Here is a 26,755-nt window from a genome sequence, read left to right on the forward strand (position 1 = left end):
CTTTTTAATCTGTGTGGCTCAAGACACCCCCCTATCCCCATTAAATCACAGTATCACATTACTACTAACATGACATGTACATGTACATTTAAGCATTTTATTTTTGCAAATATTTAAAGATCATCTGTTTTGCTTGTAAGTAAGCCTATGAGACAGTAAATAAATATTAACAAAACTACAACTTTAGAAGGCCTAGATTTATGTACAACTTCCTTCTCTTTTTCTATTTGAATGGAGGCTGGACAAGTGCATTTGTTTTGATCAACAATATACTTAGTCAGTTAGTGACCAAGTTTGTCATCTTATCTGGTCAAGACGTATGACCAAGGTCAGTGACTGATTTTATTTTGTGGATTAAGTGTACATATGTGTGACCAGTGAATGACCACTAGATATGACATTTTTATGTAGTAAGATCTAAATATTTGTTTAAATTTTTCAAGGACTTGTTTGGTCCCTTTGCAGGACATTATTTTCAGATATAAATAGTAGGTTTTTGATTATATTATAATAAGCTGTATTTGTTTACTTTATGCTAGTAGTCATATCTAGTTAAGCTTATTATTGTTAAGTATTTTGACCATTGCGATTTTGCAATGTTATTGTTTTTGTACATATTTTTTTATCTCCCTTTATGCATTAAGTTCATTAGATACAGACTTTTTGAAGAACTTTTCCATTAAGTTGTAATCTACTTAAATCAAGTACTATTGTATAGTTAGATAATAAAAACCAAGTTGCATCTTTTCCTTATTGACATGAAACTTGTTTTAGAGTATCCAGACTATGCATTTATTATTGACTGTTAACTTTGTTTGACTTTTTTATGAGTGGATAATTTAGTATGTTTTGGCATGTTGAACTCTCCAATAGTTTGGGTATTCTAGTAATCCTGTTTATGTATTATTTTGTAAGTTATCTAAGGGTGTAGGTTCTTTAATTATTGTATGACCATTTAAATTTATAATACAAACAGGGGCCTTGTTAGCCTAGTGGTTGCAATAAAGATCCCTTAAGCCTGGTCACTCTGTGGTTGTTAGTTTTCTGTCAGATGATTTTTTTAAGATTATTCAGTCACTTGGGTCTACTTCAGTTTTTATTTCTATTTTTAACAACATAGAACACTTTTAATAGTTGTGAAATAAAATGCAGTTAAGAAGGGAAAATAAGGAAACTGAAAAAGGGCATTGGCCCAAATGTCTTAAAAAATGGTTTATTACCAATAATGTAATATGTGTTCCTAATAGTAATAGGCATTTTGGAACAAGAAAAACAAAATGATTAAAACACAGTACTCTTAAAAGATTAAGTTTATAAGAGATGTTCTGTTCAAATGAGATAATAAACATGATAAATATGAATTAAATGGTTTTTGGAAGATATATTTAGGTACGTGTTATATGGGTAATTTTAATTAATTTAACTGAAGTAAAAGTCGGTACATCATTTGTGAAGTGAGGAAATATTGAAAGTAACATCATTGGGTATTCTAGTACTAGGCTGTTATTGTAAATCTTGACAATTTTAACATTTGTATAATCCGAAGCCATATTGAATATTTTATGGAAGGATCCAACATTCATATGGGCAGGAAATACTTTTTTTTACACGTATACTTCCAATGATAAAAGCCCAAGAATGATCAGTGAGAAAGGAAAGAACACTCCCTTATCTAATGCCAAAAAGACTTGTGTCACAGAGTGCATGTATGAAATATTTGCCACTGGACCTTGAAGCAAACAACCAACAATAGATCAAACACTATCATAATATTACGTGCCTGAACATATAATATTTATTTCTTTGATCTTTTCTAGTCTGTTTAAATACCCATCAATTATAAACTCACTCAGTTATGTTTTTTCTCTTAATATTTTGGTTATATAAGTCTGATTTTTTTTGTTGGTTATGTCACGATGCCCTTAACTTTATCATGATGTCCTTATCTGACCTAAGAAACAGGATGTTATTTATATAACTGTTATATAAAGTTATATAATGTAAGTTTGAGTTATCTTTCTTTGGCAGCTTAACCAGCAGCATGGGTACCGGTAAATATTATATTTGATTAATCTTTAATTAATCTTTCATTAATCCAACAAAATATCAGCTTTCTGTGGTTGATATTACAATAACTTTCTTTTGATTTGAACGTGTAAATTTTTCATAATGAATTTAATTTATTTTGATAAAAATTAAGAATTTTATAAGCATATACATAACAAAATGAATAATGAAAAACTAAACTATTAGATTAGTTTAAGCATTTTATATTCTATACTAGAATTTGAAACTAAAAACATGAGCTCCATTTCTATTTTTATAGGAGGTTTCAGGTTATTTGTGGTCAATTTTAAGATTTAAAACATATTTAGTTGATTCATAATTGAATTCTATTGCTGAGATTATTATATTGTCAGACCAAGGATTTGTATAACTATACAAATCCTTGGTCAGACCAATACAAATCCTTGGTCAGACCAATACAAATCCTTGGTCAGACCAATACAAATCCTTGGTCAGACCAATACAAATCCTTGGTCAGACCAATACAAATCCTTGGTCAGACCAATACAAATCCTTGGTCAGACCAATACAAATCCTTGGTCAGACCAATACAAATCCTTGGTCAGACCAATACAAATCCTTGGTCAGACCAATACAAATACTTGGTCAGACCAATACAAATCCTTGGTCAGATCAATACAAATCCTTGGTCAGACCAATACAAATCCTTGGTCAGACCAATACAAATCCTTGGTCAGACCAATACAAATCCTTGGTCAGACCAATACAAATACTTGGTCAGACCAATACAAATCCTTGGTCAGATCAATACAAATCCTTGGTCAGACTGATGAATTATTTTATATAAATTATTAACACAAGATTGTGCAAAACTTACACCCTCATGTGTTCAGAAAAAAACTACAAAACTACAAATCTATAATAAATTTAAACACAAAAATAACTTTATTTTTTGCATCTGAAATTGTGTTCCCTTTGTTTGTTTTTATGGAGTCGTAAACTTATTAAGTTGTACAGTCAGTAGTTTCTGTAAAACTGTCAGTATGTTTATGTTAGAAGTTTAACTTTCATGTCAATTTGAAATCAAAATTTGCGTTTGCATATAAATGATAAATAAACCACCCCTATGTACAGCTAGATATTAGATAAGCCACTAATTCCATCATCATCCATTTAAAAAGCAACTAGGTATTATATATGTAGTTCATTCCATTACTTTGTACACATAGATATTATGCAAATCATTGTAATAATTAACCAGTCTATTAACATTTAACACTGACAGATCATGGTTGTAACTTGGTCAATGAATTCTGTGACTAAAATTAGGCTTATTTTACATGCCAACAAACTATGGGAAAATAAATACAGCCTAGTGATTGCTTTATTTGGCATTGATGATTTCAGGACCTGACCCTGGCCTTACATGACCTGCTGTCAAAGTTCAATATATTAACAAATAGGAAAAATAACCAATTGTTTATTTTGCAATTATAAATTTTGTACAACTGAATTCTGGACAGTGAGATGACCTACAATAATGTACATAAATAGATGAAAAAGATTTCAATAATCCTTGGGCCTCTGTGGTTGATAGGTCTAAGTTAAGTTACTACTGCTACTTAATCACTAGCCAATCAACACAGGGGTTGTGAGTTCAAACCCGGCTGGTGCAGGTGCACTCCACTCCAATCTTAATGGACTAGAATTGTCCTTTTCCTATCACAGGGTCTGTGATTTTCTGAGGGCACTTAGGCTTCCACCACCATTCAAAACTGGCAGCCACAAAATAGCCTGAGAGTGGTGCTTGAAAATGACATCAATTAAATCAATTGCAATAATCCAAATTGAATAAAATTGAGAAAGGAAATGGGGAATGTGTCAAATAGACAACAACCCGACCATAGAGCAGACAACAGCCAAATGCCACCAATGGGTCTTCAATGTAGTGAGAAAATCCGGCACCTGGAGGCGTCCTTCAGCTGGCCTCTAAAAAAATATGTGTACAAGTTCAGTGATAATAGACTTCATACTAAACTCTGAATTATACACAAGAAACTAAAAACTAAAAATCATACAAGACTTACAAAGGCCAGAGGTTCATGATCGTGATTTGGGACAGGCGCAAAATTGTGGGTGGGGTTAAACATGTTTTTTGAGATATCAACCCTTTCCCCTATACCTCAAGCCAATGTAGAAAAAACAAATGCACAATGAGTGCTATTTTTACTATGAATTCTATAAACCCTTTTTTAGCTCACCTGGCCCAAAGGGCCAAGTGAGCTTTTCTCATCACTTTGCGTCCGGCGTCCGTCGTCGTCGTCCTGCGATAACTTTTACAAAAATCTTCTCCTCTGAAACTACTGGGCCAAATTAAACCAAACTTGGCCACAATCATCATTGGGGTATCTAGTTTAAAAATTGTGTCCGGTGACCCGGTCAACCAACCAAGATGGCCAACATGGCTAAAAATAGAACATAGTGGTAAAATGCAGTTTTTGGCTTATAACTCAAAAACCAAAGCATTTAGAGCAATTCTGACCGGGGTAAAATTGTTTATAAGGTCAAGATCTATCTGCTCTGAAAATTTCAGATGAATCGAACAACCAGTTGTTGGGTTGCTACCCCTAAATTGGTAATTTTAAGGAAATTTTGCTGTTTTTGGTTATTATCTTGAATAATATTAAAGATAGAGATAAACTGTAAACAGCAATAATGTTCAGCAAAATAAGATTTACAAATAAGTCAACATGACCGAAATGGTCAAATGACCCCTTTAGGAGTTATTGCCCTTTATAGTCAATTTTTAACCATTTTTCGTAAATCTTATTAATCTTTTACAAAAATCTTCTCCTCTGAAACTACTGGGCCAAATTTAACCAAACTTGGCCACAATCATCATTGGGGTATCTAGTTTCAAAATTGTGTCCGTTGACCCGTCAAACCAACCAAGATGGCGACCATGGCTAAAAATAGAACATGGGGTAAAACGCAGTTTTTGGCTTATAACTCAAAAACAAAAGCATTAAGAGCAAAACTGGCATGGGGTTAAATTGTTTATCATGTCAAGATCTATCTGCCCTGAAAATTTCAGACAAATCGATAGTCAATTTTTAACAATTTTCATAAAATTTGTAAATTTTTACTAACACTTTCAACTGAAACTACTGGGCCAATCATTATAGATGGTGATATATGTACGCAGCAAGAATGTTCAGTAAAGTTAGATCTACAAGCACATCATCATCACCAAAACACAATTTTGTCACGAATCCATCTGTGTCCTTTGTTGAATATTCACATATACCAAGGTGAGCGACACAGGCTCTTTAGAGCCTCTAGTTATGTATACAACACACAACAATGTTGTAAAGGTTATACTATTATTTTATCAGTTTAATTCATCTTCATCATTGTTGTCTATATGAAATAGCAACTAAATTTGTTTGTTTCTTGTGTAGCATAATGTGTTCTTGTACTGAGCATCTTGAATGAGATCAATTAAAAAAAAAAAAGAGATGAAAAGGGGGACTGACTTCTTACACCAATATCACACATTTTGTTTTGTCCAAATATGGTGCAGTGGCATAGTTCAAGTATGACATTGTTTTTTTTTATAGACCTTGACTGACTATTAAGCTCTCCCATGGTTGCAATACAAGTAGGTTGATACAAATCAAAATTATAGTAGAATTATTTGACTGTGAACTCTAAATTATGGATTTTCATTATGATGATTTGATTATAAGTTACGTAAATACAATAAAAGTCAAACAAAGCCAGTGAACCCTGATGAATTTTCATTATGATCATTTTAGTGAGAAAGTAACAATAAAATCGGTCAAAGTCAAACCACAGCATAAGATTTTTTAGACTGACCCTTGCATTAAAAATGAATTTTCTATTTTATTGCTGGTATGTAATTTTGGGCACATCTTTCTTATTCAATAATCTGATCTTAAATACTTTTCTTTGCTGTTATGACAAATCAGTCGACCTAGGGAAGTTGGCCTGGAACTATCCTTGTGAAATAGTCACTGACCTAGGGAAGTTGGCCTGGAACTGTGGAGAGCCATGGTGTAGTGGTTAGTGCGGCTCTCCCTTGACACCATTTGCGAGTATGGTCTTGAGGAAACAATGATAGTCTGTTTGAAGGGGACAATAAATGGCTGATCCGTGTTAAGAGAGAGCCGTATCTCTTGCACTTTAAAGACACCCTTGTAGATTTCGAAAAAGAGCAGGCTAATGCTGCTACAAGGCAGCACTGGCACCCGCAAAGTGGAAAGGGATAAATATAAGTTGCAAAACTTGTTTCCCAATCCACTATAAATAAATATGTTTAAACTAAATAGTCACTGAACATTTAGTGCAGTTGTTGAACTAATATTTCAATGTTGAATCTTTAAAATATCTAGAGATTTATTAGTTCTGTAGTGAGCATGTAAAAGGTTGTCACATTTCTAGGTTGAGTTGTTAATAAGTTTTTTCCCCTTTTTAGCTCACCTGGCCCGAAGGGCCAAGTGAGCTTTTCCCATCACTTTGCGTCCGGCGTCCGTCGTCGTCCGTCGTCCGTCGTCTGTCGTCCGTCTTCCGTCGTCCGTCGTCGTTGTTAACTTTTACAAAAATCTTCTCCTCTGAAACTACTGGGCCAAATTAAACCAAACTTGGCCACTATCATTATTGGGGTATCTAGTTTAAAAAATGTGTCCGGTGACCCGGCCAACTAACCAAGATGGCCGCCATGGCTAAAAATAGAACATAGGGGTAAAATGCAGTTTTTGGCTTATAACTCAAAAACCAAAGCATTTAGAGGAAATCTGACAAGGGGTAAAAATGTTTATCAGGGCAAGATCTATCTGCCCTGAAATTTTCAGATGAATCGGTCAACCCGTTGTTGGGTTGCTGCCCCTGAATTGGTAATTTTGTGGAAATTTTGCAGTTTTTGGTTATTATCTTGAATATTATTATAGATAGAGATAAACTGTAAACAGCAATAATGTTCAGCAAAGTAAGATCTACAAATAAGTCAACATGACCAAAATGGTCAGTTGACCCGTTTAGGAGTTATTGCCCTTTATAGTCAATTTTTAACCATTTTTCGTAAATTAAAGTTATCTTTTACAAAAATCTTCTCCTCTGAAACTACTTGGCCAAATTAATCCAAACTTGGCCACAATCATCATTGGGGTATCTAGTTTAAAAAATGTGTGGCGTGACCCAGTCAACCAACCAAGATGGCAGCCACGGCTAAAAATAGAACATAGGGGTAAACTGCAGTTTTTGGCTTATAACTCAAAAACCAAAGCATTTAGAGGAAATCTGACATGGGGTAAAAATGTTTTATCAGGTCAAAATCTATCTGCCCTGAAATTTTCAGATGAATCGGTCAACCCGTTGTTGGGTTGCTGCCCCTGAATTGGTAATTTTGTGGAAATTTTGCAGTTTTTGGTTATTATCTTGAATATTATTATAGATAGAGATAAACTGTAAACAGCAATAATGTTTAGTAAAGTAGGATTTACAAATAAGTCAACATGACCGAAATGGTCAGTTGACCCGTTTAGGAGTTATTGCCCTTTATAGTCAATTTTTAACCATTTTTCGTAAATCTTAGTTATCTTTTACAAAAATCTTCTCCTCTGAAACTACTGGGCCAAATTAATCCAGACTTGGCAATCATCATCTTTGGGGTATCTTGTTTTAAAAATGTGTCCGGTGACCCGACTTTCAAATCAAGATGGCCGCCACAGCTAAAAATAGAACATAGGGGTAAAATGCAGTTTTTGGCTTATAACTCAAAAACCAAAGCATTTAGAGCAAATCCAACACGGGGTAAAATTATTACTCAGATCAAGATCTATCTGCCCTATAATTTTCAGATGAATCTGACAACCCATTGTTGGGTTGCTGCCCCTGAATCGGTAATTTTAAGGAAATTTTGCTGTTTTTGGTTATTATCTTAAATTTTATTATAGATAGAGATAAACTGTAAACAGCAATTATGTTCAGCAAAGTAAGATTTACAAATAAGTCAACATGACCGAAATTGTCAATTGACCCCCTAAGGAGTTATTGTCCTTTATATTCAATTTTTAACAATTTTCATAAAATTTGTAAATTTTTATTAACATTTTCCACTGAAACTACTGGGCCAAGTTCATTATAGATAGAGATAAATGTAAGCAGCAAGACTAGTAAAGTAAGATTTACAAACACATCACCATCACCAAAACACAATTTTGTCATGAATCCATCTGCTTCCTTTGTTTAATATTCACATAGACCAAGGTGAGCGACACAGGCTCTTTGGAGCCTCTAGTTCTTCTTTTGAAGATTGTAAGTAAATTAGCTGCAAATTTATTAAACCTATTTTAAAGTGTCATTATAAATAATGTTTTATGAAAACTGTGAAAAAAGAAAAATGAGTTTATCATTAACCTGCAGTTTATATTTTGAAAGGAAAATTATGAAAAATATAAATTTTCACAACAAAAAAAAATGCTGTCATTTATATCAGAGACATATATACACATATGTGTATATATATGTCTCTGTTTATATATAATGTTTTGTTTAAAAAGCATATTGTCCTCTTGTACACTCAATGTGTCTGAGGTTAATTAAATAATTAAAAAATAAATTTTGAATTTTAAATTTCTTTTCTGTGTTTGAAAATGTCAAGTTATTTACCATAGATTTTGGAAAACTGTGAAATGAACAAGTCACAATAATTTGACCAAACTATAATATAATTAAAGAAAATATAAAAAAAAAAAATTAGGAAAAAACAAATTACCTGTTGTTTATAAATTTCATTTTTACCATAAATTTCTTTTGAACAAACACAAAATCAATATAGTTTTAAATGAAAGAAGACAAATTAGGAAGAAGAAAGACTAGAAAATATGTCACTTCCTATAAAACAGACTCATTTAAAATAGTGTTTAGTCACAGGCACTTGTTTCTGACAATATGGGGTTTACTATCCATACCAGTACAAAAAAAAAACATGTGACGTGTTTTTTTTTGTACTGGTATGGATAGTAAACCCCATATTGACAGAAACAAGTGCCTGTGGTTTTAGTGTTTCAAGTCACTTTATAAGCTAAATTACAGAAGAAACAGAACTCTATGTCACTACAGGGGAAAAATAACTTTATATTACAAAAGTAATTAATTTTATATAATAAAAAGTTCAGTTTATTGATTGTGGAAAGGATAGCAAGGTGTGGACATAGGATCTGTGACACCTGTCTTAAAAGAGGATAAAATGGTGGAATTAGTGTTAATTACTATAAGCATATAAAGTGATTGTCTCATATCATAGTGAGTCGTGATTGCTGTATTAATCATGGATCCATATAGATCAAGTTTTCTGGGTAAGAAATCTTTATGAATTACATTTGATATACATGTATGATATGGATATACAATGATACTAATTGGCACACCAGAACTATACATTGTAATTAATTAATTACATATTTGTTTTGCTGCTGCTTTGTTAAAAAAAGAAAATGAATAGTTTATACCATTTAAATATCATATTACATTTTATGAAAGCAATGATTATTGTATTGAGTTAGAGGTAAAAGAGAAGAAAACCTATGTATCTTTCATAGACATCTTGATAATGATTGTACAGTTAGTTATACTGAAATGTTTCCAGATTTTCTTTATTGTTTCTGATGACATTTTTTGGGAAAAGAGTTGGTGCGTATTGTTGATGGTTAAGTCTTATAAAGGCTTTTAATGATCCTCAGGTTCTTCAATGATATGACATAGTTAGATAGAAATTTAAAATACCCCTTAAATTGTTGACAAAAAAATGGAGGGACACAGTAGTAAAATTTCAATCTTAAAAAAAGGTACTTTTTGAGAGGAGTTTTTGCAGTTTCTAATTTTTTTTAAAATATTTACCATGATTATTGATAAAACAGGTTGTAGATTGAATCCTCAAATAAAACAAAGGTCAAGTTAACATACAGAGATGACTGGTACAACTGACTTACTTACTTAGGTTCTTTTACTGATACAGGAACTAAACTTCCTCTTCATCAGTCTCTATATTTAAATCTTCGATGATTGTTGCTTTGACTTCGTACACCATTGTTTGGTTCATCAAGTATTTGTCTAGTCTATGGTTGGTGATTTCACTACAATATCGGGTAGTGTATTCCATGTTCTCACCACACGTAGAGCAAAGGCATTTCTCCTTAATTCTGTTCTTGCTCTCTGTGGAAATATTTTCAGACTGTTGCTGTGTACCCCTGTTCTTGTAGTCATATCCTTTCATAAATCGTGCCGCCTCTTTATCATATTTTCGGTTCAGTATTTTGTATAATTCAATTATGTCACCTCCTAATTAACCATCTAAAATTTAGAGATGGTAGTTTAAATTTCTGCAGTCTTTCTGAGTATGTTAAATTGTTAAATTCTTTTTCCTGGTAGTTGTTTAGTTGCTTGGGACTACACATTCTCAATCTTGTCAATATATTTTATTTTATATGGATGCCATACTGAGCTTGCTCACTCTAAATGTGTTCTTACGGGTGTTTTGTATAGTGGTACAAAGGTATCTGTATCTAAATATTTGGAAAGTCCTTCTCAGTAGTGCAAACATGGAATTTGCTTTATTTACCTATTCACTCATATGTTTTTTGAAATTTATAACAAATTCAGAGTCATTAATTACTCCAATGTCTTTTTCTTCAGTAACTTTTTTGTAGTATTGTCGATTTCAGTGTCACGGTTTTCTTATGTGCATATGTTTGGACTTGTTGGAGTGGAATTTTAACAGCATTGTGATAGTTTATTTAAGTCACTTTGTGTTTTATCCTCTCTCTGACGTATTGTGTTAAAAGTTTTAGTCTTCATGACTTCAGTATTAAATTGATATCCTTACAGAAAAAGCTTTTTTTAATGCATCAATGAGTTTACATTGGATTATATCTAAATTGATTAGCTTCATAAAAATTAGGATGTGATGCATGTCCCCATGTTAAATTCAAAAAGAACTTCAGGTTAACGTAATACTTCAAAATCAAAAAGTTGTGCCTATGAAAATTAGGTAAAATTTGTAAGTAATTTTGTAGACAAAAAATGCTTGACTTAAATTTATAATGTACCAGTAACCTGTTAAACATAAATTATGTTCATTGAAATATAAAACATGACTACAATCATGGGTAAGACAAACAAGTTTAAAATAAACACACCAAAGGAAGGGGGCCAGAGGATTCATCATTATCCAAATAAGGGAAATTAACAAAAGGGAACTAAAAATTGTCTTTTCAAACGTTTTATTTTATAAAAACTTAATGTTTTGTTTAAATTGTCTTTTAAAATGTTCTATTCTTAGAATACCACTGATTCACTAACAATGGCAGATTCTTCTGAAAGATGTACATTTCTTTAGTTACTCTCTATGAAAAAAGAATCTATTTGAAATGCATTGAAAAACAAATTTTGTCATGGAAAAGTCTGAATTTTTTAATTATTTAAAAAAAAGTTAAAGATAAAGGAAGTAAACAGATATTATGAACAAAAGACTGTTTTGGCATACACAGATGAGACACAAACCCCCACAAAATAAAACAAGAAAAACAAGAAATCTAGAGGTCAACAAAGATAGTTATTTGATATTTTTGGGATAATGAGTTTCCTAGAAACATGAGATTTAGGAGTGGAATTAGAAAGAGATTGAAAAGACTGTAGACACACATAAAGAATTTGAAGATCTATACTAATTTTAAGAAGATTTTGCCAAGTTATAAAAGTGTGAAAAAAAACCCTAATTGTATAAAATGTTGCAGAATTTATATATTGGTTAGACTTTGAATTCTTTAACTGTTTACAATTTAATTATATATTGGTTAGACTTTGAATTCTTTAACTGTTTACAATTTAATTACAACAGTAATGTTAATTTTTATAGAAAACAAATATAATATTTTTGGCGGGATTCCCGAAATTTTATCCCGGTGGAATAAGGTGGGATCCCACTTGGAATCCCATCAAAATTCCAGCCGGGATTCCAGTGGAATTCCAAATTTATTTTCTCTTGGGATACCTTTTCCATGCTTTGATTTGTCTTTGTAAAAAAATATCATTGAGATATTTAAAAGCCCTTTTTGTATGATAAATTTACCGAATGAAAACTCTTTTTCCAATGCAATTATTTTGTATCAATAGTTCTGATTGGATGACAGTAAGTGTACAATTCTCTATCTCCTTGTCTGTAATTAAGGAAGTCAACATTTTGAATTGCGGAATGCATTGACAATTTCTACCAGTATTAGCAAAAAACTGTCTTGTTGCATCTAGAAATCTCCTTATTATCAAATTTTATTACATTCTAAAGGGGCCAAGAAGTCTGAAAATGCCTGATGTTTGCCTATGACGTCACCTAGTTTAGGGGCTCAAATTACCGATGGACGTCTGTAAAGCTTTTACAGATGGCTTAATTATTAATGTACATGTAAAAGATTTACAAAAAGATAAATTGGGGTCACCAGGCAATTTTTTTCGAGGCATTCAAATGGATAAACCAGAGGATTCCGAAAATCTGACAAAAAATCCTAAACATTACAAGCCAGCTTCCTTAAACCAATCTTATAATTCTTTAAATCTAATGGAAATTGAATGTCTTGGATTTTCAAGGATTTCGTTTTTACAGGTAAATCAATGAATTGTAATGTTCAAGATGTTCTAATTTTATATAAGCTTAAGTATATGCTGGATAAACATCTATATCCCTAGCTGTTAACCAAATTTTTTTCTCCAATCCTAAAAAATGAATGAATAAACAGTAGATTCAATCAAATGTCTGGTGATATTTTGTTATCCAGGTCATAAAACTTTCACGCATGATTTTTGTACTATTAGACTCGAAAAATCAACCAATCAAACTGCTTGATTTCATGTTTCGAGCATGATTTTTGTGATCAGAGCACTGAGCAAAGTGTTATGCCTTCAAGGCCTAGTCTCTTGGACCTCAGGTAATATTTAATATCTTTCCTTTTTAGTTTCCATATCAAAATATAAGATATCTTCAGAATGATTAGATATTATTTAAGATATCTTAGACCCCATCAGATACAATAGATTTCTGATAATAATTTGTGAGTTCTTGATAGATTTGAAAATAGATCCTCATTTTTTTATATGAATAAGGTCGTTAGTTTTCTTGTTTGAATTGTTTTACATTGTCTTATCAGGCCCTTTTATAACTGACTATGCAGTATGGACTTTGCTCATTGTTGAAGGTGTACGGTGACCTATATTTGTTGAAATGTCTGTGTCTTTTCTCTTGTGGACAGTTGTCTCATTGGCAATCATACCACATCTTCTTTTTCATACATTTTATTGTACTTGATTGAATTTATTGTAATACTATGGCCCTGGGAAATAAAAAAATGTGTAAGAACATGACCTTGTTAGTTCTTTCATCCTTACTCTTCTGATGGACTCCAATAAAACAGTAATTCAAGGTTTATTTTAACAACACCTCATTGAGTTTATTGGAGTTATGGCCATGGAAATGTATCTTCTATGTGAAGAAAATAAGGCATTGGATAACATTTTAATTATTTTTAGCTCACCTGGCCCGAAGGGTTTTCTCATCACTTGGCGTCCGTCGTCCGTCGTCGTCGTCCGTCGTCGTCGTCGTCCTGCGTCCGGCGTTAACTTTTACAAAAATCTTCTCCTCTGAAACTACTGGGCCAAATTTAACCAAACTTGGCCACAATCATCATTGGGCTATCTAGTTTAAAAATTGTGTCCGGTGACCCCGCCAACTAACCAAGATGGCCGCCATGGCTATAAATAGAACATAGGGGTAAAATGCAGTTTTTGGCTTATAACTCAAAAACCAAAGCATTTAGGGCAAATCTGACAGGGGTAATATTGTTAATCAGGTTAAGATCTATCTGCCCTGAAATTTTCAGATGAATCTGACATTCCGTTGTGTGGTTGCTGCCCCTGAATTGGTAATTTTAAGGAAATTTTGTTGTTTTTGGTTATTATCTTGAATATTATTTCAGATAGAGATAAACTGTAAAAAGCAATAATGTTCAGCAAAGTAAGATCTACAAATAAGTCAACATGACCAAAATGATCAGTTGACCACTTTAGGAGTTATTGCCCTTTATAGTCAATTTTTAACCATTTTTCGTAAATCTTAGTAATCTTTTAGAAAAATCTTCTCCTCTGAAACTGCTGGGCCAAATTATTTGAAACTTGGCCACAATCATCATTGGGGTATCTAGTTTAAAAATTGTGTCCGGTGACCCCGCCAACTAACCAAGATGACCGCCATGGCTATAAATAGAACATAGGGGTAAAATGCAGTTTTTGGCTTATAACTCAAAAACCAAAGCATTTATAGCAAATCTGACATTGGGTAAAATTGTTTATCAGGTCAAGATCTATCTGCCCTGAAATTTTCAGATGAATTGGACAACCTGTTTTTGGGTTGCGGCCCCTGAATTGGTAATTTTGAGGAAATTTTGCTGTTTTTGGTTATTATCTTGAATATTATTATAGATAGAGATAAATTGTAAACAGCAATAATGTTCAGCAAAGTAAGATCTACAAATAAGTCAACATGACCAAAATGGTCAGTTGACCCCTTTAGGAGTTATTGCCCTTTAAAGTCAATTTTTAACCATTTTTCATAAATTTTATATATCTTTTACTAAAATCTTCTTCTCTGAAACTGCTGTGCCAAATTGATCCAAACTTGGCCACAATCATCTTTGGGGTTTCTTGTTTAAAAAATGTGTCCGGTGACCTGGCCATCAAACCAAGATGGCCGCCACGGCTAAAAATAGAACATAGGGGTAAAATGCAGTTTTTGGCTTATAACTCAAAAACCAAATAATTTAGAGAAAATCTGACATGAAGTAAAATTGTTAATCAGGTCAAGATCTATCTGCCCTGAAATTTTCAGATGAATTGGACAACCTGTTTTTGGGTTGCTGCCCCTGAATTGGTAATTTTAAGGAATTTTTGCTGTTTTATATTGAATATTATTATAGATATAGGTAAACTGTAAACAGCAATAATGTTCAGCAAAGTAAGATCTACAAATAAGTCAACATGAACGAAATGGTCAATTGACCCCTGTAGGAGTTATTGACCTTTGTAGTCAATTTTGAATCGGCTTCCTTTGTTTAATATTCACATAGACCAAGGTGAGCGACACAGGCTCTTTAGAGCCTCTAGTTATTTGATACAAAGATACATTCATTTTTTGAGAAAACAAATGTAGATCTAATTCAATGTCAGAAACCTTGTCATTGGTTAACACACATGTTTTTGTAATTTGGAGAGTTGAGTTGTTCAGTTTATTGACAATTTCATGGAACATTTATATGTGTGTAATTAAACAGCCTGACTCAGTACTTACAATTGTTTAACACTGTAACATACTGTTATGTTGTATTTGCTGTCACAAGGACATACACCAGAACTTTTTATTCATTTTTCTTTTGAATTTTTCTTTTTTTTATTCTTTGATGGCATGTTATACATTACAGGTCATTTGATGCCAGCACATTCCTCTCTGTATGGAAGTCAAATGTATTATATAAAGCACAAATGTATAAAGAATTTTGTGGGATCATGTTTAGTACAGTCTTCATAACCCAGGATATTGTCATGTATACCGGGTATATTTAGTTTCCTGCATTTTTCAACCCTGAAATAAAAAAAGATTCTTCAATAACGATTAATAACCTGATCATGCAGGGCCTGCAGCAAGTTTCTGGTCAATCGTGACAGTCAGAAGGTAGACATGTTTGCATGTTACAAATGATTATGGTCCGTTACTGAAGACTGACTATGTGTACACATGAACATCATCCATTAATGTGATGCTCTGTGAATTATACTAATGAATTCTTCATACTTCCAAGGTCAGGTTCCATTAACTAACTGCAGTTTTATAGCTGTGTAATTAATCAGATTTTTTTTCTATGTGGTTTACAGTGTTAAGACCTAACTTCTTACATCTGTTAACAGGAAGCTTATTTCTAGTGAAATTTTATAATGAGGCTTCATGAGTGTTGTTTCTTATTTTCTTTTGTTTTCTTAAACTGGAGCATATCTATAGCTGTGGCTATGCTTTCTTATCTAGATTCCTGTTGTAATAAACACATGTTGATTGTACTTTCCAAATTAAGTGTATTTATTCCTTGGTTAGCTATAGTGGTCATCCTCCATATAGGTAGCTGTCTGTTGCAGGCTTTTGTTGCTTACTTCCTAATATACCAAATAAAAAAAGTTTGTTTTTTTCCATTTTATGCAAAGTCAGACTCTGGATATGTCTGACATGTTACAGGGTCGGTTGAAAACAAAACTTTACGACAAAAGAGATGATTTCAGCTTTCCAATTGTGAACTTTCCATTTCTAAGTAGCAACATTCGAGCAGCACCTGCATATGGGGTATATATCTCCCAATTGATACGATATTCCCGTGCTTGCATTTCCTATCATGCTTTTCTTGATAGAGGGTTGCTGCTCACAAGGAAGCTATTAAACCATGCAAGAGTTTCAAATGGTGAAGTTGAAATCATCCCTTCGTAAATTTTACGGACGCCATCACGAGTTGGTTGACCGTTATGGAATAACCGTTTCACAAATGATATTGGATATGTTCCTTACGTCGTAACTACAATCATAAATGTGACCTACCAAGTTAGACCATTTACCGGATTTGATATCACATAAGCAACACGACAGGTGCCACATGTGGAATAGGATCTGCTTACCCTTCCGGAGCACCTGAGATCACCCATAGTTTTTGGTTGGTTTCATGTTGTTTATTCTTTGGTTTTCTATGTTTTGTCATATGTACTATTGTTTGTCTGCTTGTCTTTTTCATTTTTAGCCATGGCGTTGTCAGTTTGTTTTAGATTTATGAGTTTGACTGTCCCTTTGGTATCTTTCGTCCCTCTTTTAGCATTAAATACTGTAAATCCTAATTTGTTTCTTTAAACTGATCATTTACAGAATCCTTACAATTGCCATTTTTACACTGGAAACATTCTATTGATATTATATATAAGTTTTCTTTTCTGCTGTTTCAATGTTTGGTTTCCTTTCTGTCATGTTTTAAAAACAGCAAGTGTATGATTACTCCTGAACTCAGCTGCCTTGTAAATATCCATCAACCAACTCTTGTCGCAGCTGTAACAGGATATTATTTTCAATGGGCAGAAAGTTCTGTCTTTATAAGAGTGGAAGTTAATATTTAAAAGAAAAATTACATGGTTCTGATAGTTCAAAGAACAAATTTTTATTCTAATTAAAAATTGATACATTGCAACTAACATCAAATCTTTGTACTCATAAGCAATAGTTGAATACTTAAATTAGAAGAGTTGGAAACAGTAAAACGAGTTGAATAAGCAATAGTTGAATACTTAAATTAGAAGAGTTGGAAACAGTAAAACAAATTGAATAAGTAATGTGCTTTCACTTACGTAAGGGTTGTGGTACAAATTAGGGTGAAGGTTATGTTTAGTTTAGGTTTATAGGTATAGAGTTAATTTAGTTGAAACCTTATTAGGTTTTTAGCCAATTTAGTAAGTCCTTAAGTGAGTAATGGCCCTAAACATAAACCATGAAAATTGCATTGATTGTAAATATTCAAGTAGATCAAATGATCAGAGACTGTAAGCCACTGTAATATGAACTACTGTTGGAAGACTTAATATTCCTCAATGCAAGTTCATCAAACTTAAAATTTCGTAAGACTCAAGTCACAATTTCTCAGGTTAAAACTATAAATGGAAAGTAAAATCTGTAAAGAACCTACAAGCTTCATTTGTTACCTAAACTTCTTACATATGCCACAACCATATTAATATCATTATAGAAGTGTTTAAACGTCATATTTATAAACTTCTTACATATGCCATGATCATATTAATATCATTATATAAGTGTAACGTCATATTTATTAAATAAGAAGATATTAATTGTTTCCAGAATGATAGTAATTACTTACAGTGAGTTCCTGTATCAATATGGATTTTAATAATATTAGGAGTTTTGCTTGTAGATGAGGAGAGATTTAAGTAAGAAATATTAAGGAAATATTGAATAAGCCATGTTTAAACTGGAACATACCCATTTCCAATTAATTAAAAAACCTTTAAAATTCCTAAAATCAATTAGGAAATATTTCATATTCCAAAAAATGCATCAGGTTATAATTTTCTATTTCTGAAATTGAAATATATATTCTATGTTGAATTTCTAAAATTAATGAAATATTTGAAGTTCCTGAATTTTATTCCCTGTATTCTCTTGTTCATCCAATTTCTCAATAGTTTGCATGGATATTGTAGCCTTGTACTATTTTTTATACAATATTTTTTACTGTTTTTGATATAAAATAGTAAAGGAAAGTCATAATTATTGCAAAAGCTGCCATGAAACTCTTAAGTAAGATGATGGAATTTAAATTGACTTCAGTTGGTAATGACCTTTTTATTACAGTATTAAAGATTATGTAATAAAGTGTGTGATTGTTTTATTAATTTTCTTCTCAAATTTATAAATTTTTGGAACGATTTTTACTGTTAAGTTTATTCATTTTGGTAAAACAAATTTGATGGGGGAAACTAGATTTTTCTTGAAATTAGCAAGAAATCTAATTTAAAAGAGGATCAAGTTTATATAAGATAAAAGCATGTTACAATTTACATTGCAATTAGAAGTGTTTATATTGAGTCATACATTATAGATTCTGAGCTATGTAAATTGAAAACCTGAAACACTGAGCCATGCAAAATGATAAACATGAAACACTGAGCCATATAAAATGAAAAACATGAAACACTGAGCCATGCAAAATGAAAAACATGAAACACTGAGCCATGCAAAATGAAAAACATGAAACACTGAGCCATGCAAAAAGAAAAACATGAAACACTGACCCATGCAAAATGAAAAACATGAAACACTGAGCCATGCAAAATGATAAACATGAAACACTGAGCCATGCAAAATGAAAAAAAACATGAAACACTGAGCCATGCAAAACGATAAACATGAAACACTGAGCCATATAGAATGAAAAACATGAAACACTGAGCCATGCAAAATGAAAAACATGAAACACTGAGCCATGCAAAATGAAAAACATGAAACACTGAGCCACGAAAAAGAAAAACATGAAACACTGAGCCATGCAAAATGAAAAACATGAAACACTGAGCCATGCAAAATGAAAAACATGAAACACTGAGCCATGCAAAATGATAAACATGAAACACTGAGCCATGCAAAAAGAAAAACATGAAACACTGAGCCATGCAAAATGATAAACATGAAACACTGAGCCATGCAAAAGGAAAAAAAACATGAAACACTGAGCCATGCAAAACGATAAACATGAAACACTGAGCCATGCAAAATGAAAAACATGAAACACTGAGCCACGAAAAAGAAAAACATGAAACACTGAGCCATGCAAAATGAAAAACATGAAACACTGAGCCATGCAAAATGATAAACATGAAACACTGAGCCATGCAAAATGAAAAAAAAACATGAAACACTGAGCCATGCAAAACGATAAACATGAAACACTGAGCCATGCAGAATGAAAAACATGAAACACTGAGCCATCTAAATGAAAAACATGACACACTGAGCCATGCAAAATGATAAAAATGAAACACTGAGCCATGCAAAAAGAAAAACATGAAACACTGAGCCATGCAAAATGAAAAACATGATACACTGAGCCATGCAAAATGATAAACATGAAACACTGAGCCATGCAAAAGGAAAAACATGAAGCAACAGAGCCATGCAAATAAGAAATGTACAAACTGAACAATATAATTAAGTCAAATTTACTAAGACTCACTTCCTCGAATCATAGAAATTCAAACAAATCCAGAAAATTTAGAAAGATAATACCCGAGATAGGAACTACACCCAGGCCCTTTTATTTATTGAAATATCATAGGGATCTCATTGTTTTATATCACTTCTGGTTCATCTACTGAAAAAAAATCTGATGTGCCTTAGACAAAACAGTACTTTGTGTTTTAAACCATGAAAAGTACAATCCCAAAAAACCTGAAAGAATGTTATATGCTAGGACTTCCATACATGAAATATAAAACTAAGAGCTGAATTCACAATAACCTTTTAAGGTATATGTTTGTGGGTTACATCTCTGTAATGAGAACTGATCAATATTGTTTGACATACATTCAATTCTACATTTAGAAGACAATAAGAAGCTTTAAATCTGTCTAATATTGAAGGGTAGATACTTTACGTAATGAGTATTAGAAAATGTCAAACTTGTTGAAGCCCCAGTGTGAATTTATCTACATATAACAGTTCCGAACACTGCTGTTGTATCTATTATTCTAAATGTTGATTTAAAATTTGGAAGTTTTGAATTACATAGTGTACAACACATAGAGAGAATGTATGTTTACCATTTTTACACTTGTCCCTATGTGTACAATATATGAAGTTTGCTATATCAATATCTATTGTATAAAACAATTATTTAGCTGATAAAACATGTCTATCATTATGAACAATTTAATTGTACTGTTTTAGCGTCCATTGATCTTGATCAAGCACCTGCTAACATAGATTAGTAGTAGTTTATCACTGTTTTGTACAATTCAATTTGATTTGCCACTTATGGAATCAGTTATTAAATAGAAGTCTGGTGCCACTGCCCTCATTAGGACTAGAAGGGAAAGGTGGGGGCTGTAATTCATAGTGTTTGTCATTTGTTGCTGTATATCTTTTTTTCTTCTTGTTTGAATTGTTTTATATAGTCATTTCAGGTCTTTTACTTTATATGGTTCAGGTTTAGGTCATTATTGAAGGCCTTACCTTGATCTTTAGTTGCTGACTAAATCGTTGTCATTTTGTCTCTGGTGGATAGTTGTCTCTGGTGGAGAGTTGTCTCTGGTGTAGAGTTGTCTCTGGTGGAGAGTTGTCTCTGGTGGAGAGTTGTCTCTGGTGGAGAGTTGTCTCTGGTGGAGAGTTGTCTCTGGTGTAGAGTTGTCTCTGGTGTAGAGTTGTCTCTGGTGTAGAGTTGTCTCTGGTGTAGAGTTGTCTCTGGTGTAGAGTTGTCTCTGGTGGAGAGATGTCTCTGGTGTAGAGTTGTCTCTGGTGTAGAGGTGTCTCTGGTGTAGAGTTGTCTCTGGTGTAGAGTTGTCTCTGGTGGAGAGTTGTCTCTGGTGGAGAGTTGTCTCTGGTGAAGAGTTGTCTCTGGTGTAGAGTTGTCTCTGGTGGAGAGTTGTCTCTGGTGGAGAGTTGTCTCTGGTGTAGAGTTGTCTCTGGTGTAGAGTTGTCTCTGGTGGAGAGTTGTCTCTGGTGGAGAGTTGTCTCTGGTGGAGAGTTGTCTCTGGTGGAGAGTTGTCTCTGGTGGAGAGTTGTCTCTGGTGGAGAATTGTCTCTGGTGGAGACTTGTCTCTGGTGGAGAGTTGTCTCTGGTGGAGAGTTGTCGTGTAGAGTTGTCTCTGGTGTAGAGTGGTGGAGAGTTGTCTCTGGTGTAGAGTTGTCTCTGGTGGAGAGTTGTCTCTGGTGGAGAGTTGTCTCTGGTGGAGAGTTGTCTCTGGTGGAGAGTTGTCTCTGGTGGAGAGTTGTCTCTGGTGGAGAGTTGTCTCTGGTGGAGAGTTGTCTCTGGTGGAGAGTTGTCTCTGGTGGAGAGTTGTCTCTGGTGGAGAGTTGTCTCTGGTGTGGAGTTGTCTCTGGTGTAGAGTTGTCTCTGGAGTAGAGTTGTCTCTGCTGGAGAGTTGTTTCTGGTGGAGAGTTGTCTCTGCTGGAGAGTTGTCTCTGGTAGAGAGTTGTCTCTGGTGGAGAGTTGTCTCTGGTGGAGAGTTGTCTCTGGTGTAGAGTTGTCTCTGGTGTAGAGTTGTTTCTGGTATAAAGTTGTCTCTGGTGGAGAGTTGTCTCTGGTGGAGAGTGTCGTGTAGAGTTGTCTCTGGTGTAGAGTGGTGGAGAGTTGTCTCTGGTGTAGAGTTGTCTCTGGTGGAGAGTTGTCTCTGGTGTAGAGTTGTCTCTGGTGGAGAGTTGTCTCTGGTGTAGAGTTGTCTCTGGTGGAGAGTTGTCTCTGGTGGAGAGTTGTCTCTGGTGTAGAGTTGTCTCTGGTGGAGAGTTGTCTCTGGTGGAGAGTTGTTTCTGGTATAGAGTTGTCTCTGGTGGAGAGTTGTCTCTGGTGGAGAGTGTCGTGTAGAGTTGTCTCTGGTGTAGAGTGGTGGAGAGTTGTCTCTGGTGTAGAGTTGTCTCTGGTGTAGAGTTGTCTCTGGTGGAGAGTTGTCTCTGGTGGAGAGTTGTCTCTGGTGTAGAGTTGTCTCTGGTGGAGAGTTGTCTCTGGTGGAGAGTTGTCTCTGGTGGAGAGTTGTCTCTGGTGGATAGTTGTCTCTGGTGTAGAGTTGTCTCTGGTGTAGAGTTGTCTCTGGTGGATAGTTGTCTCTGGTGTAGAGTTGTCTCTGGTGTAGAGTTGTCTCTGGTGGATAGTTGTCTCTGGTGGAGAGTTGTCTCTGGTGTAGAGTTGTCTCTGGTAGAGAGTTGTCTCTGGTGGAGAGTTGTCTCTGGTGGAGAGTTGTCTCTGGTGGAGAGTTGTCTCTGGTGGAGAGTTGTCTCTGGTATAGAGTTGTCTCTGGTGGAGAGTTGTCTCTGGTGGAGAGTGTGGTGTAGAGTTGTCTCTGGTGTAGAGTGGTGGAGAGTTGTCTCTGGTGTAGAGTTGTCTCTGGTGAAGAGTTGTCTCTGGTGGAGAGTTGTCTCTGGTGGAGAGTTGTCTTTGGTGAAGAGTTGTCTCTGGTGGATAGTTGTCTCTGGTGGAGAGTTGTCTCTGGTGGAGAGTTGTCTCTGGTGTAGAGTTGTCTCTGGTGTAGAGTTGTCTCTGGTGGAGAGTTGTCTCTGGTGGAGAGTTGTCTCTGGTGGAGAGTTGTCTCTGGTGGATAGTTGTCTCTGGTGTAGAGTTGTCTCTGGTGTAGAGTTGTCTCTGGTGGATAGTTGTCTCTGGTGTAGAGTTGTCTCTGGTGTAGAGTTGTCTCTGGTGGATAGTTGTCTCTGGTGGAGAGTTGTCTCTGGTGTAGAGTTGTCTCTGGTAGAGAGTTGTCTCTGGTGGAGAGTTGTCTCTGGTGGAGAGTTGTCTCTGGTGGAGAGTTGTCTCTGGTGGAGAGTTGTCTCTGGTGGAGAGTTGTCTCTGGTATAGAGTTGTCTCTGGTGGAGAGTTGTCTCTGGTGGAGAGTGTGGTGTAGAGTTGTCTCTGGTGTAGAGTGGTGGAGAGTTGTCTCTGGTGTAGAGTTGTCTCTGGTGAAGAGTTGTCTCTGGTGGAGAGTTGTCTCTGGTGGAGAGTTGTCTCTGGTGTAGAGTTGTCTCTGGTGGATAGTTGTCTCTGGTGGAGAGTTGTCTCTGGTGGAGAGTTGTCTCTGGTGGAGAGTTGTCTCTGGTGTAGAGTTGTCTCTGGTGTAGAGTTGTCTCTGGTGGAGAGTTGTCTCTGGTGTAGAGTTGTCTCTGGTGGATAGTTGTCTCTGTTGTAGAGTTGTCTCTGGTGTAGAGTTGTATTTGGTGTAGAGTTGTCTCTGGTGTAGAGTTGTCTCTGGTGTAGAGTTGTCTCTGGTGTAGAGTTGTCTCTGGTGTAGAGTTGTCTCTGGTGTAGAGTTGTCTCTGGTGGATAGTTGTCTCTGGTGTAGAGTTGTCTCTGGTGTAGAGTTGTCTCTGGTGGATAGTTGTCTCTGGTGTAGAGTTGTCTCTGGTGTAGAGTTGTCTCTGGTGTAGAGTTGTCTCTGGTGGATAGTTGTCTCTGGTGTAGAGTTGTCTCTGGTGTAGAGTTGTCTCTGGTGGATAGTTGTCTCTGGTGTAGAGTTGTCTCTGGTTTAGAGTTGTCTCTGGTGGAGAGTTGTCTCTGGTGTAGAGTTGTCTCTGGTGTTGAGTTGTCTCTGGTGGAGAGTTGTCTCTGGTGTAGAGTTGTCTCTGGTGGAGAGTTGTCTCTGGTGTAGAGTTGTCTCTGGTGTAGAGTTGTCTCTGGTGGAGAGTTGTCTCTGCTGGAGAGTTGTCTCTGGTAGAGAGTTGTCTCTGGTGGAGAGTTGTCTCTGGTGGAGAGTTGTCTCTGGTGTAGAGTTGTCTCTGGTGTAGAGTTGTCTCTGGTGTAGAGTTGTCTCTGGTGTAGAGTTGTCTCTGGTGGATAGTTGTCTCTGGTGTAGAGTTGTCTCTGGTGTAGAGTTGTCTCCCCATTGGTAATCATACTCTACATTCTTTTTATTATTCTGAAATCCATTAAAACTTTGACAGTAAAATTGCAACATCAATTGAAACGTACATTTTTGTTCAATTGACATTGAAGAAATAGAGTTGGTAAGACTAAATATAATTAAACATAAATAACTGGACATATATATTAGACATATAAATTAGCCATAAAACTGTTAGTTATGGATAGGTTCATACAATTACAGTATGTATAAGCTAAAGGTAGCTAGATTTATTGAAAAATATTCTACTAATATTTTGGTTAAAGGCCATTTATAAGAAATATCAAACTACCAAAACATTGATAATACAAATATGTTTATTTATTAATGTATATCTCATTGAATCTTTTTGTTTTGTTTTATCTTCTCTTAAACATCTGTATTAGGTTTTAGATTTTTTTCTGTTATTTTGACCTCTAGCATCAATGAAGAGACATTAAAGGGTCTTTGTCAAATGTGCTTCTTGTGCAGTAAAAGTGGTACGGTCAAAGTTATTGTAGTCTCAATAAATAAAGAAAAAATATAAATTGTTATCACAAATCTAATTGACATTTGTATAATAGATGAAGGTATAAAAGATGGAAAGCTGCTATTGAACTCTACAACACTTTATAAGTATGTCTACATTTGCTTCCATCAAATTCCCAATGGACATAGGCATATCTTCTTTTATAGAATGATATTCAATGACTATGATCAGGGATTCCAAAATGTTTTACTGATGTGATAATAAGGGGAATTGTCTAGAAAATGGCTGTTATCTTTGACCTGCTCTTGATACTTTTCACATTCCAGGGGACCAGTTTTTCCTGAAAATGATTTTGATGATCGATGCAGGCTACTGAAATTTACATTTATTTTAATACTGCAAGTTATTTTAAAACTTGTATATGTATATCATGACATTTGACATTAAACCATAAGTTATTAAATTTAAATTCACAAAAACATCTATAAAATTTGATTTTTAACATATACTTAAACATTTTCCTACATTGCTGAAAAACAGAATATGGTCAAGTTCATTTGTAAAGTTTTGTGAACTTAAATGAGATTTTAAATTTTACTATTCTGAGACAAATACTGTTTAATTTATGTAAAATATTTCAAAGTGTGAGTTTTAAAAGGAGATCTATCAAAAGCAACACCGTCTGGATTAGACGATTTCATTTTTTTGTAGAGAATACATGTTGGTATAATCCAGATAGACAAGTTTCAGCTGATTTATACCAGACCAATATTATTTTTAGGACAGTTTAGTCAGGAGTTAGTTGAAACTTTTATGGAAAAATTTAATTGAATTTCACATAAATATGTTTTTGTTCTTTTCAGACTACAACCTGTTTGACAATAACATAGTATTACCTTCACCCCTGACCTGTGAACTGTACCCTCCAGATATGGAGTTGGCAACACACACACCCAGCAAGAAAAGAAAAGGGTCTGAGTAAGTTAAAATAAGGTTCAAACAAACCAGAGTAAAATTACGTCCAAAGGAAAGCAAATAAAAAGTAATGAAATTTTATGGAAGGGCATTAATAACCTTTTACATCAGGCAGATTTAATACATTTTATTATATGTGTTAAATACAAAATTGTTGACCTCAAAGTATTCCAATAACTACAAAGGTATTGCAATCTTTTTCAGTCAAACAGAAAGTACATGTATAGATTTTGAAAAATTGAACCAAAGTAGAATTGATATGCTTTAAACTAGAAAAGGAGCTGCTATCTTGATTTGATTGTCTGCCAGGTTTACAGCATGAAAAATCAAAATCAGATGTAAGGAATGAGGAGCAATATCATAAAATCAAACTATTTCAATTGCTTTCATTATGTAATTTAGGTAGTAATATTAATGCAAGCTAGGATGAAACAAATGTCGTGAATGTCAAATGTAACAAATTAATTAAAATTTCTATTATGTAACATGCTTTTTTTAGCTTTAGTTTGATTATAATAAAAAAAATCATATGTTATATACATAAAAAAAATTAAGAATAAATGATAACTTTTTCCACATATTTAGAATTGAGTCAGACAAGACACATTGCACATATCTAATTTTGTACAAACTCTTTCTAAAAAAACCTCATAAATTTTATAAATTATCAGTCAAAACATATTTTTTCCCACTTCATCATACAGTTTTACGTAACTTTTCAAATAAATAATACCTGTTTTACATATACATACTTACAGCTATTCATTAAAGTCCTTTTTTTTTATTTTATAGGTCGATGTTTAATGACTTTGAAGAAGAAGATGAATCTGTTGACTCTGGTGATGTACGGTTCTCAAGGTAGGTAACTCTGGTGATATACGCTTCGCAATGTATGAATATCTGGTTTAGTGGGACTAGTAATGGTAAGACTAATACTCAGGGTATGTAACATTATCATCGGAAGACATATCTCAGAATTCAGCACTTAGCAGATGCACAACTTTCTTAAGGTATGTAAAATTGAAT

The 26,755-nt window shown here is 34.1% G+C and overlaps 1 protein-coding gene across 5 annotated transcripts in view; it reads left to right on the forward strand.

Moving 5' to 3' along the window:
- Window positions 1-26,755, forward strand: part of LOC134685051 (protein cycle-like) — a 61,570-nt gene that overhangs the window by 14,714 nt on the left and 20,101 nt on the right. For 4 of the 5 annotated variants that reach the window (XM_063544428.1, XM_063544429.1, XM_063544430.1 and 1 more), the window contains 2 exons: window positions 25,618-25,732; window positions 26,522-26,587. In XM_063544428.1, the coding sequence (XP_063400498.1) occupies window positions 25,686-25,732; window positions 26,522-26,587 (113 nt within the window). In that variant the 5' untranslated portion in view covers window positions 25,618-25,685. Of the gene's footprint in view, window positions 1-9,137; window positions 9,408-25,617; window positions 25,733-26,521; window positions 26,588-26,755 lie in introns of those variants that run through there. The other variant, XM_063544427.1, reaches the window with a different exon arrangement.

The sequence above is a fragment of the Mytilus trossulus genome, chromosome 9 (assembly GCF_036588685.1).
Source record: "Mytilus trossulus isolate FHL-02 chromosome 9, PNRI_Mtr1.1.1.hap1, whole genome shotgun sequence".
NCBI classification, from domain to species: domain Eukaryota; kingdom Metazoa; phylum Mollusca; class Bivalvia; order Mytilida; family Mytilidae; genus Mytilus; species Mytilus trossulus.